General features: G+C 38.0%; 1 protein-coding gene across 3 annotated transcripts in view; it reads left to right on the forward strand.

The window, feature by feature from the left end:
- WWP1 (WW domain containing E3 ubiquitin protein ligase 1) overlaps positions 1-13,858 on the forward strand; it is a 121,919-nt gene that overhangs the window by 67,400 nt on the left and 40,661 nt on the right. For all 3 annotated transcript variants that reach the window (XM_030937434.1, XM_030937435.1, XM_030937436.1), the window contains 2 exons: positions 10,688-10,783; positions 13,082-13,256. In XM_030937434.1, coding sequence (XP_030793294.1) covers positions 10,688-10,783; positions 13,082-13,256 — 271 coding nt within the window. The remainder of the gene's footprint in view (positions 1-10,687; positions 10,784-13,081; positions 13,257-13,858) is intronic.

Below are 13,858 nucleotides of genomic sequence, written 5' to 3' on the forward strand. Positions count from 1 at the left end.
TGTAGTGATTCACAGTTGTAAACGTATACAGTATATACAATATGGTCAGAAAGTGCTGCAATAAAAATATGGGCACAGTGCTTTCCAACACAGCTTACAGTGATCAGAATGTCAACTCTTGTAGCTGTTGCAACTGCACTTCTAGATGTCTCTACACTATTGTCTTCATTTTCTTACCTCAGTCACTGTTAATGTACCTTGGTTTTTTTTAGAATTGTTTTTTCTCAGTGCCCTTTACTGGCTCATCTGATGTTGTCCACTGCATAATTATGATTTCAACCTTTGGTCTTCCTTTGTGTGCTTACCCCAGTAGATCTAGCACTCTCCATTATTATTGTTTTGGAATGGAGTTTCACTCTTGTTGCCCAGGCTAGAGTGCAACGGCACAATCTTGACTCACTGCAACTTCTGCCTCCCAGATTCAAGTGATTCTCCTGCCTCAGCCTCGCGAGGGGCTGGGATTAGAGGCACCTGCCACCATGCCCAGCTAATTTTTGTATTTTTAGTAGAGACGGGGTTTCTCCATGTTGGTCAGGCTGGTTTCGAACTCCTGATTTCGTGATCCACCCTCCTCGCCTCCCTAAGTGTTGGGATTATAGGTGTGAGCCACCACACCTGACTGGCGCTCCATCATTTTAACTGTTAAATCTATACGTTCAGGCCAGACTTTTCTCTGAGCTTATTTTCAACCGCTTTTCCCTCTTCTGTTTCCTGCAAATGTTTCAGCTTTCCTTTCCCTCTCAAAAATCTCTTGTCCTGTGTCCCCTGTCTTTGGTAAATGAGTCATTTATCCTAGTCTCTCATGTAACAGTCACTGTGGCAAAGACATATAAAAAGCTATTCTTAGCCAGGCGCGGCGGCTTACGCCTGTAATCCCAGCACTTTGGGAGGCCGAGGTGGGTGGATCACGAGGTCAGGAGATCGAGAGCATCCTGGCTAACACAGTGAAACCTCGTCTCTACTAAAAATACAAAAAAATTAACCGGACATGGTGGCGGACGCCTGTAGTCCCAGCTACTCGAGAGGCTGAGGCAGGAGAATCGCTTGAACCCGGGAGGCGGAGCTTGCAGTGAGCCGAGATCACGCCACTGCACTCCAGCCTGGATGACAGAGCGAGACTCCGTCTTAAAAAAAAAAAAAAAAAAAAAAAAAAAAACATTCTTACTGCCAGGAAGCTCATCATCTAAGTGCTGGGGGTGGGGAAGAGAAGTAAACAATCAGCCAGTATACAGTATAATTAAAGCTAATGCCAGAGGTAAGTTTACGATGCCATGACAAGAACACATGCAGAGAAGGAAGGGGAGGAGTCACCTGTGCTGTTGAAGTCGAAGAATACTTTCTGAAAGCTATGACACTTCAGTGGATTCTGAAAGAAGAGGAGGAGTTAGCACAGTGGTGAAAAGTTTCATTTTTAGTAGCGCCGACTACACATTCAAATCCCTAGTACCCATGAAAATGAGTATGCTGAACCCAGGAATTCTTATTTTGTTATAGTTTGAGTTCAGCATTTGAGGCAGCAAGATATACAATGCTGAAGAGAAAACAGCCCTATGAAGAATTTTGTGTGATTGCAAAGGGTTTTGAACTGTTTTCTGAAAACCACTAATAAGCATTAAAGAATGTAAAGCATACACTGTTGGTGGGATTGTAAACTAGTTCAACCATTATGGAAAACAGTATGGCAATTCCTCAAGGATCTAGAACTAGATGTACCATATGACCCAGCCATCCCACTACTGGGTATATACCCAAAGGATTATAAATCATGCTGCTATAAAGACACATGCACACGTATGTTTATTGCGGCACTATTCACAATAGCAAAGACTTGGAATCAACCCAAATGTCCATCAGTGACAGACTGGATTAAGAAAATGTGGCACATATACACCATGGAATACTATGCAGCCATAAAAAAGGATGAGTTTGCATCCTTTGTAGGGACATGGATGCAGCTGGAAACCATCATTCTTAGCAAACTATCACAAGAAGAGAAAACCAAACACCGCATGTTCTCACTCATAGGTGGGAACTGAACAATGAGATCACTTGGACTCGGGAAGGGGAACGTCACACACTGGGGCCTATCATGGGGAGCGGGGAGGGGGGAGGGATTGCATTGGGATTTATACCTGATATAAATGACGAATTGATGGGTGCTGACGAGTTGATGGGTGCAGCACACCAACATGGCACAAGTATACATATGTAAGAAACCTGCACGTTATGCACATGTACCCTAGAACTTAAAGTATAATTTAAAAAAGCAAAAAAATAAAAAAAAAAATAAAAAAATAAAATAAAAAGAATGTAAAGCAGGGGAGTGACATAATCCTCTTTGCTTTTATTAAGATCATTTTTGCAGTGGTATAGACAGCTGAGGAGTTAAAGAGTTGGGATAGCAGCCAGGCTGTTTTATAAATGGGGGAAGCTGGCATTCCAGTTCAAAACAGTAAGTACATACACCTAATTCTGTCGGGACCAGATAAATGCTTCAGCAGGCTTGTTGCCACCATTTATGATCTTTGTATTAGAATTTTGCAGTAATCTAGGTTAGTGTTTTTCAATTTGTAGAGTGCAACCCATTAATAGGTTATGACCAGCATTTGAACACATAATGAAGCAAAGAAATATAGCCGAGAATAGGAAATACTGGAAAATGTTAAATGTAGTAAGAATAAGCATTGTTTTCTGAAAGTTTCTCCCTCTCTGTCTCTCTCTCTCTCTCTCTCTCTCTCTCTGTGTGTGTAAGTAAAATCAGTAAATAGCAATCTGGTATACACAGAGATGTTTATATAAAACACACTTCTTACTGTGTAAACTGTGATCAAAAAAAGCTTAAAAGCCACTAATCCAGGGGAGAAATGAAGAGAGTCTGAAGTGAGGTAAATGCTAATATTTTAGGTTGACATAAGGTGGGTCTTGGTAATAAGTTGTGGGGAGATAGAATAGAAAAGAGTGGAACCAAGGTGGATTCTTCTGGCATACACAGCACTAGGCTGTGTAACCCTTTGAGTTAGCAGTTTTCAACTCCACATCATCTTCCCTCTTTGCTTAAAAATCTTACCTTAGTTCCTGTGTTTTCTTTTGTTTGGTAACTTACTGAGTCATTTAGCTAACAACAGGATAGGATTATGAGTGCCTAAATCCTGTTGATTCTAACGCACAGCCAGGTTGAGAACTGCTACTTCAAGTTGTTTTGTTAAACAACGCTTTGCTCTCCACAGTTTTTTAAATTCACTTTCTGTAGAGATATGTAGATGAAATAAAAAAAAAACCTAATTTAAAGTGCGCATCAGTGAAAATTTGGACAGTGTATGAGTTACTTTTCAGAGAGATTAAAAATACATTCTCAATCTGCACCCCTCCGCCCCACCTCTAAATAGTGGTTAGGCAACTGGGTCGTGGCATATTGAAATAATGAGAGCTGTATTCAACTTGCTGTGAGTTGAGAGTGAATGAGAGGGGAGGAAGTGTGATAGAGGACACTTTGGAAGAGTGTGAACTAATGTGGAAAACTCTCTGTGAAGACAAAGGGAAGAAGGAATGTTTGATAGAAGTGAGCAAGAGGACATACAGAACTGAGGAGTAGATGGTTTTGTAAAATGGAAGAGACTGACAGTTGATCTGCTGATGGAGTAGGTCGGTGGAGGCAGAGATTGGCCAATACTAGACAGAAAGAGGATTAACTCTGGGATTGTGGTTATGACAAGGCAGCAGTCTTACTGCCAACCCGTTACCTAAGTTTGAAGCCAGCAGTTGCCCAATCAGTCACCAAATTTTATTATTTTTATTGTAATATATTTCACAAAATTCTTCCACTTTTTTTTTTTTTAAGCAAAGTCTTTGTTCAGTACTAGGCTTTGAAAATTTGTATATAATGTTTTACTGAGACAGAGAAACCATACCTAAATACTAGGCAGAATAGGGTTATGGTTGAAGGTGAAGTGTGGCAGTTATAAATTAGAGTTCTATTGAAAATTCTCAGTAATCAGTAATTTGGTGATTTGCACCTATTTGTGGGGTGTTCATGAATTTTCACTACAGAATTATCTGGTGTCTGGCCAGATCCTGTCCACCACTTTTATAGGGCCCACAGGTACAGCTCTAGAAGGCTGTCACTATGAGTCATGGAGACAAAGCCAGAGTAGCCCCCTTTACCTCTGTACCACTTCCCCCTAAAAGTACCTTCCTCCCTCCCTTATTGCTGCCCAAGGCATGCTCTGGTTACCACCAGATTTTGGGGACTCACTCTTGGCAGCTACCAGGTCCCAAGCAGTGGACACATACCCTGGGAGTGACAGCTCAGCATGGTGACTCACCTTGGGCCAGCTGCCAGGGGAGGAGAGAAGGGCACACACAGGTATTCAAGAGTCCCTGGGGCAGACAGTGAAATTGGCCAGGCTGCTCCCTTGTAGACCAGGAACTCTGTGTTCTGAGAATGTTGTCAGCAGAGGGAACTGGGTACGCAACAGCCCACAACTCGGGATGCCCCAGCATAGGCAGAGAGGGTGGAGCCGGGCAGGAGTCTCTTTTTATGTAAGTACCTATATAATTGTCTTGATTATATCTTTGGTTCACAAAGCCTAAAATATTTACCATCTGGCTCTTTGTAGAAATTTGCCTACTCCTTATCTAGTGCATTATAGATCTATTAAAGTACATTCTGTGGGTCTAGAAAATTAGAAATAAGATAACCGAAAGCAGTTCTGAATATAATGTTCTGTGTAGCAAGAAATTTAGTTTGAGAAAGACAAATTCTATTTAGAACAAAAACACTGAAATCTGGAAGTGATCTAACAAGATCAGCGACTAGCATTGTGCTTGGAACGTAAGTGCTTACTGAATATTTGTTAAATGGTAAATTAGAAATATTTGAAGTTAGCGCAGGATAAAACAGAAAAGGGCTTCATAGCCCATTATATGGATGGAGGGCTTGGTTGTGTTTGTTTGTTCCCCCAGTATTAAAACTGTTTCTGATTACAAAATTAAGACATGACAAATACAATATGTAAGTCATATAGAAATATTAATACTTCTTAAACTCACCAGTGAGAGTGGTGTCTATATATATTATTCCAGCAGGAAATATTTGAGAGCCTTGTTCTAGGCGTGTGCAGCAAAGCAAGAGAGCCCAAGGCTCTGTTGCGTAGCACCTGTTGTGTAGAGCTTGTATTTCAGTGGGAAGACAAACTGGCCTTCTGTAAAAAAACTCATAGAGTAATGTCCGGTAGTGACAAGTTCTGTGAGACAAGATAAAAGTGGATGAAGAGGCTAGAGAGCAGCTATATACATTATTATTTTGCATAAAATATTTTCATAAATAGGTGTGTATAGTTTTTCAGTTGGTTTAAAAAAACAACTTAGTCATATTTCCAAATCAGTACAAATAAATTCACACATTGATCAAATATTTAATTGACAAATATTTATTAAACTCTTTGTCTGTGGCAGCCTCTGAGTCATATTTCCAAATCAGTACAAATAAATTCACACATTGATCAAATATTTAATTGACAAATATTTATTAAACTCTTTGTCTGTGGCAGCCTCTGTGCTAGGTGCTATTAGTATACTGATTAGCAAAACATGAAGGCCCAAACTCTGCGGAGCGTATGGTCTAATATGTAGGTCTCCCTTGATTCTTTTGAATGGTTTGTAGTGCTTCCTTGTGTATTATTTATTGCTGTATAATAAATTACCCCAAAACTTATCTCACATAGTTTCTGAGCGTCAGGAATAAGGAAGTGCATTCGCTGGGTGCTTCTACTTGGGGTTCTTACGAGGTTGCCATCAAGCTGTTGGTGGAGGCTGCAGTCATTTGGAGGATGGTTAAGTGCACCTCAGTTAGCAAACTCAAGAGAGCTGGATTCTGGCCTGTCAGTGGGAAAAGCTCAGAATACGCATTGGCAGCATCGGATACCTTTGGAAGTGATAGTGAAGATGACACTGTAAATGGCAAGATTGAATGTTTGAGAAACCCTAATTCCCTTCCCTGCAGCCAGAACTTCTGCTCTGCCTAGGGGTTACCTCACTGGAGACACTTGACGCTTGGGAACACCAGGCACATTGGAGGTCAGAAATACTGTCCTAAATCAGCAGACATAAGTGAACTTTTGAAAGGTTAATAAGTAAAGAAAGTTGTAAAGTAAATTTTCAAATACACACCCAACCCAGATTCCAGAATATTGACACCCAGGATTTTACCTCTTCACCCAGGAGACTGACAGTATCTTCTATTGAAGACCTCCCAAAACACTGAAAATACTAGTATAGATTGTTCTCTAACAAAACAGCCACATTATTATTACTCTTTAATTAATCCCGCAATCCACAAGCCCCACCCAGGCACATAAAACTCCCAGTCAGTTTTTGGTGCCCTTCTCATTAGACATCTGAGGGAAACCTCTTAATTTGAAAGATAGATATCAAAACAAACAACCTAGAAAATACTGTTTTAAGATAACAGACTAGGGCTGGGTGCAGTGACTCCCGCCTGTAATCCCCAGCACTTTGGGAGGCCCAGGCGGACAGATCACGAGGTCAGGAGTTCGAGACCAGCCTGGCCAATATGGGGAAACCCTGCCTCTAATAAAAATACAAAAATTAGCCAGGCGTGGTGTCAACGTGCCTGTAGTCCCAGCTACTCAAAAGACTGAGGCAGAAGAATCGCTTGAACCTGGGAGACGGAGGTTGCAGTGAGCCAATATCACACCGCTGCACTCCAGCCTGGGTGACAAAGTGAGATTCCATCAAAAAAAAAAAGATAACAGACTATTTTAATATCCTGTGAAGGATAAAAGTAGATATGACATACATAAAACAAGAACCCAGTGCTATAAAAATGGAATACTCAAAGGACAAAAAAAACTCGTGGAAATTTAATTCCGTGGAAAATTTGACTGATAAAGGTAAAGAAATTTGCCAGAGAGTAACACATAAGGATCAGTTCAGACAGTCTGATAAGAAAAGTTCTAGAAAGAGAGAAAATAGGAGGAAGTCCTTAACAAAATAACAAACACAAATTTCTTTATTGAAGAATAAACACAAATTTCTTATTGAAAAGACTCACTAAAAATCCAGGATGATAAATGAAAACAGATCTATTTTAAGATGGTTGTGAAAATTTTAGTACATTGGGGCCAATTAAATTTAAATATTTTCAGAGATTGAAAAAATAAAGCAGGTTTCATAATAATCAGAATGGCATCAGATTTCCTAGAATCAACACAAAAAGCTAGAAGACAGTGGAAGACAGTGGGTCCATGCCTTACATGCTGAAGGAAATTATACCCAACATATATTTCTGTATCCAGCCACACTGTTTAGTGTTTGCGTAGAATAAATACATTTTTCCATATCCTCGGTTTCCAAAAGTTCACTTCCTATGTCTTCTTTCTTAGAAAGCTACTAGGACTTGTGTTTTCCCAAAACTAGGTAGTGAAAGTAAAAGATGTTGGATGCAGGAATTAGAGGGTCTGCTAGGAGAAGAGTGAAAGGAATGCTGCACAATGGTGAAGGAAAGCCCAGAGTGGCCTCAGACAGCAGACAGTCTAGACTGGAAGCTAATCAGAAGGCAGGTACAATCATAGAACAGCTAACAAGCTTGAACGTTTCAAGAGATTTATGCAACTGGAAAAGTATTTGGGGTTTAACTATAAGAATGTAGACAAGCAAATGGAAGTGGAGATAATTTTTCTAGCTAGTAGTATTTTTTAAAAAAAGAAATTGGGGTATGTTCTGTGCTCAGCTGTGGGGAGAGTTTACATAGTCATAATGATAACTGTAAGGGAAGGTACAACATATGTATATATTTGGAGTGGTTGGGAGGAGGGTAAGTGTAGATGTGTGTGTGCAGGAGAGAGACCTGCAGCTTCACCTTTCCTAGTAAAATGTCAATACATTATGTTTGAAATTAAACAAGTTACAATAAGTCAAGGAAGTTAATAAGTAAAAGAAGTAAATACCAAAAAAGAATGGACTGAAACAAAGTTGAAAATGTTGCCTTGGGGAGTGGAAAATGAAGTGAAAGAGACAGTAAGTACTGTTGTTCTTTGCAATAAGTCTCATAGACTATATGACTGTTTAAACTATGTGAAGGTATATATAATTATATAGCTATGAAAGTATATATTAAACTATCTGAAAGTATATGTAATTTTGATAAAAATTAAAGCTAAATTAAAAATAGTAAAGGATATTTGTGAAGAAACAGTTGAAACCAGGAAATTTTGCTATAGGAAAGCAATAAATATTCAAGGACTGTGTATGGAAATTAATTTTTTTTTTTTTTTTTTTTTTTTTTGAGGCAGAGTCTCACTCTGTCGCCAGGGCTGGAGTGCAGTGGCGGCATCTCAGCTCACTGCAAGCTCCGCCTCCCGGGTTTACGCCATTCTCCTGCCTCAGCCTCCCGAGTAGCTGGGACTACAGGCGCCCGCCACTTCACCCGGCTAGTTTTTGTATTTTTAGTAGAGACGGGGTTTCACCGTGTTAGCCAGGATGGTCTCGATCTCATGACCTCGTGATCCGCCCGTCTGGGCCTCCCAAAGTGCTGGGATTACAGGCTTGAGCCACCGCGCCCGGCCAAGGGAATTATTACCTAAAAATAGCAAAAGTAAAACTTGATCGGGTTGTTAGGTATTCATTTGGTTTTGATAGTTAAGCTTTCATACAGAATAGCCCATTGGTACATGTTAGACATATTCCTGAAAGACCTTTAAAATGAAATTTTATATTTAACTCCTTCTTTCCTGTGAGCTTTTTATATAAGCAGGTAAAGTAAATCATAACTTTCAGATTGTCTGATTTTAGTGAAATGCTTTATAAGGAATATCTAAGTTTTTACAGTACTGAATATCTTGAGTGTTCCAGTGTAGGATATAATAGGCAAGTTTAATAATTTTTGTGATCCTAAGTCAGTTCTGAACTTTGGAATCTTTATTGTTTATGGTTACTACTTAAGCATTTTGTGACTTAGGTTTGTTAGATGCAGACTAAACAAATTTTTTAAATTTTTGTGTGTATTTGTCATTTTAAGTATGTATGTGTTTATGGGTGCGAACTAGGGAGTAGTTTCAGTATATATAGTTATCGTGTACAAAAATAAAGAAAATAACTTTGGCACTCTTAATAAAATAAATTTAATTGGGTTCTTTTTGGGGGGATTCTCACAGATTGATTTAATATTTGAAAATATAAATTTACCATGTTAACAAATAATAGGGAAAAGCGATTTGATCCTCTCTCAAAACTTTGCAGATGGGGAAGGAAGGTAGAAGGGAGAAGTGCTGGATTCTTTATGGGAGATCCTTGAGCCTCCCTCTTGGTGCAGGACAACTTATCAAAACTCACCATTCCAAGTTAGCGCTTCTTGATAAGCACTCACATTTAAAAACAGAATCTCTTATTGTGAAACATCACATACACACAGAAAAGTACTTTCCTTCAAAATATATAGATGAAGCTGATTTCTCACAAAATACACATTTGTAACCATCACACAAGTCACAAAAGAGAACATTGACAGCACCCCAGGAATACTCTCTCATGTCCCTTCCGAAACACTACCTTCTTGAGTTCTTGTGTTAAAGAAAAAGGAAAAACAAGAGTCTTAAACTCAGAAGTACAAGTTTTTGTTTGTTGGTTTGTTTGTTTATATTTTATATTTTTAAGACAGAGTCTTGCCCTGTCGCCCAGGCTGGAGTGCAGTGGTGCAATCATGGCTCACTGCAACCTCCACCTCCTGAGTTCAAGCAATTCTCATGCGTCAACCTCCCAGGTAGCTTGGATTACAGGAGTGTGTGCCACCATGGCTGGCTAATTTTGTGTGTGTGTGTTTTTAGTAGAGACGGGGTTTCTCCATATTGGCCAGGCTGGTCTTGAGCTCCTGACCTCAGGTGATCCACCCTTCTTAGCCTCCCAAAGTGCTGGGATTACAGGCATGAGCCACCATGCCTGGCCCACCAGTTTTTATTTTTAAAAATTATTTTTCTATACCATATTAAGAAAAGACTGAAGAGAAATTAACAGGAATCACAGAAGAAAAAATGAGAATGGTAGAAACAAGAGATTGAGAGTCTTCAGAATAGAATATAAAAAGATAAAATGTAATTTCCATAAATTCTGAAACCTACCAAAATGAAAATTGGGATAGATATGCACAAAGAAAAGACACTGTGCACACAGATGAAATAATTTTCATGGAGTATTATCACCACATACTTCTTGGCTAAAAATCTTTTAGATGGGTACTTTTGAAATTATAGCAAAATCAATATATTACTTCATAGACATTTTGTGCCTTGGATTTAATATTAAGCTGAAGGTTTCTTTATTCTTGATTCAATTTCTATTTTCTGATAATTTGGAATTCTATAAGTAACTTTTTAAAATGTGGGGTATTGTATTCCTTTTCTGCTAACTATACTTTTTGAGTTTCCAATACTGTAATAAACAGGGAATAATTAAGAGGTTAAAAAAGTACTAATAATTGAGAAAGTGAACACTTATGTGTATATATAATAGCCTTTATATAGCTGTGTGTGTGTGTGTTTATAGTCTTTTAATGTAAAGCTTATCTGTGATTTTTCTGATTGTAAGGAAGAGTCATTCATTCAGTCATTCTGATTACTAGGAAGACTGTCCTAGTGTGTTGTCTCTTACTGTTATTTTTGTATTTTTATTAAAGGTGGGAACAAAGAAAAGATCCTCATGGTAGAACCTATTATGTGGATCATAATACTCGAACTACCACATGGGAGAGACCACAGCCTTTACCTCCAGGGTAATATAGCATCTTTATGCATCTGCAGTTATATTTTATCACATATGTGGTTTTCAAATTTATTTAGTACAGCATAATTTGATTCTTTCATTCTGCATATATTCAGTTTCTTTAAATTTCCTTGTATAAATAATGAATGTTCAGTCAATGAGACTAGATAGTCTGTAGGGCTTCTTCAAGAGACTGTCAAGCATTGGCATGAGTTACTGAGAGAAGTTGCAAAATTTGGTCAGTTGTCAGTCCTTCCTTGTAATTTTTTTAAGGAAAGAAAGGTAATATTTAGGACAGTTTGTATGTATGGTTCTGCAAGGATAGTGATCTAAAGTATGTTATTTCATAAGATTTAATGACTTAAATATTAAAGTGGCCCAAAACTATAATCTACAAAGGTCTCCATGAGTGAACTTATACCTAAAATTGTAGAAGGTTTTAAATTAATAAAGTTTTTATTACATACTAAAATTCATGCTATTAGGCTGTCATTCAAGGCCATTCACAAACGAGTCTTCCTTTACCTTTGTATTTTTTCATAACTGTCTATGTAACTGCACTGATAGCTAGTCGAATTGTACTGTTTACATTCATTTATCTCACACATTCTGTGTGTACCTGAAGTATATTTCTTAGATACTCAGATTTCCCTTCCATATTCAATTTAAAGCCCACCATTATAAAACACATTCAAAATCTAGAAAATTTAAGGCAGAGAAATGTTATTTTTTGTGGGATATTTCTCTTTTATGGAACAAAGCAATCAGGCCTTGATTCTACAGTATTAAATGAGAACTTATTGGAAAACATGTTGCCGATATTGCAATATAGCAAACTGTGAAGTTCATTTTAACTCTGACAGGATCATCAAGTTATAGTCATTCATTTAGCCCATTCATTGAGTGCCATGACATGGGGTTTATTTCACTGAAACTGTTGTCCAAAAATTAGGCAGAGGTTGTCTTTAATTTCATCTTTAGCATCTATTATTCTCTTTGTGACCCCATTGTATTTTTAGTAATAAGTTTAAGGAATTTATAATTGCTTGCTGAAAGGAGTTTACAATCATTTTATAAATTAATGATAAAAATTGGTTTAATAGATCCTACATGTGTAGAACAGGTGGGAGTTGGCGTGAACCCTCGAGGATGAGTAGAATTCTGGTTGGTAAAGAAATAGCGAAGGGTATTCTGTGAGGCAAAAGCATGACAAAATTCAACTCATGACACCCTTGGAACCAGCAAATAGTTGGTTAGACTCTCACATGAGACCCTTGTAGGATCTCAGGGAGATGAGACTGAAAATGCGGACAGTACATTTTTATGCCATGCCAGTGAGCCATCATGGGTGGAATGACATGGAGTCCACCTGCGTTTCAGGAAGAAAATTGGCAGCAATATAATGGTAGGAAGATGAGTTAAAAAGTAATAAAAAGAGTTCAGTTAACTCATCCTGAACATGGGTATTGGCTGTAGAGCAGATTGCTTGATATACAGCAAGCACTGTCAGTAAATACTTACAAAGAAAGAAGGAGAGGCCGGGCACGGTGGCTCATGCCTGTAATCCCAGCACTTTGGGAGGCCGAGAGGTGGGAGGATCACCTGAGGTCAGGAGTTCAAGACCAGCCTGACCAACGTGGTGAAACCCCGTCTCTACTAAAAATACAAAAAATTAGCTGGGTATAGTGGTCTGTGCCTGTAATCCCAGCTACCCGGGAGGCTGAGGCAGGAAAATCACTTGAACCTGGGAGGCAGAGGTTGCAGTGAGCCGGGATCACGCCATTGCACTTAAGCCAGGGTGACGAGCGAAATGCCATCTCACAAAAAAAAAAAAAAGAAAGAGGATAGCCAGATTGATACTGAAACTGTTCTTTCAGTGGCCTCTTTTTAGACAGTCTTTAGAAATTATATTAGGGCTAATGCTTTCCCTCCCCTTAAGGAGCTTAAAACCTGTATGATGGGTTGATAGCTGCAGCAAACGACCATGGCGCATGTATACCTGTGTAACCTGCATGTTCTACACATGTATCCCAGAACTTAAAGTAAAATTAAAAAAATAAATAAATAAAAATAAGCAACCTCTTCTAGTGCGGGACTAAACATTACAGTGATTAAAGGAAATAAAAAGATTATTAGTGGTAGAATGGGAAGGTAATTTAGCTAAAATAAATAGTTCATAGTTTCATATGTTTTAGGTATTTTAACATGTCTTGAACTTGATATTTAAAGTGAGTGAAGTAACAACTGCTTTTCATTTTCTTATATTAAGAGATTATTGTTTATTTTTATTGTTGTTTATTTGTGGTAGTTGGGAAAGAAGAGTTGATGATCGTGGAAGAGTTTATTATGTGGATCATAACACCCGAACAACAACGTGGCAGCGGCCTACCATGGAATCTGTCCGAAATTTTGAACAGTGGCAATCTCAGCGGAACCAATTGCAGGGAGCTATGCAACAGTTTAACCAACGATACCTCTATTCGGTAATTAGCAAATTATAAGATTGTTTACATAACTTCCTCCCTTATTTGTTTCTCCTTCTCTATTATGGTGATTTTTCTTTTCTTTTCCTTTTTTTTTTTTTTTTTTTTTTTTTTTTGCTATCCCTTGACCATAATCACTTACCTGTTTTGGTGATTTTTAGAAATGGTATAGACTGTGTTACAAGATATTTTTTAATCTTTAATAAATAGTGTTTCTGATATATATATATATATATATATATATATGTAAGCACTTTATAATATTTTAAAATATTCTAGTTTACTAACATAACTTATACACTAAGTTTTATATCCTTACTAAGGGGTAGTTTCATAAATGCAATTCTTCATAAAATAATATTTTTGCTAATTTTCAGTCCTCCACTTTTATAATAATTTTGTTTGCTTTCAACATAACCAGTTACCTTATGATTTTACTTAGAGCCAGTCTCGCAGTATTCTAGCTATTCTGATTCTCTTCCCAGATTCCAAGAAGCAACGTTCATCTGTTTTGTATCATCAAAGATATTTCTAGAACTCGAAAGTTTTGTCCAAAAAGTCTAACGCTGTCTGAAAATTTGACCAATTGGTGATTTACTTAT

The sequence above is a fragment of the Rhinopithecus roxellana genome, chromosome 9 (assembly GCF_007565055.1).
Source record: "Rhinopithecus roxellana isolate Shanxi Qingling chromosome 9, ASM756505v1, whole genome shotgun sequence".
NCBI lineage: Eukaryota > Metazoa > Chordata > Mammalia > Primates > Cercopithecidae > Rhinopithecus > Rhinopithecus roxellana.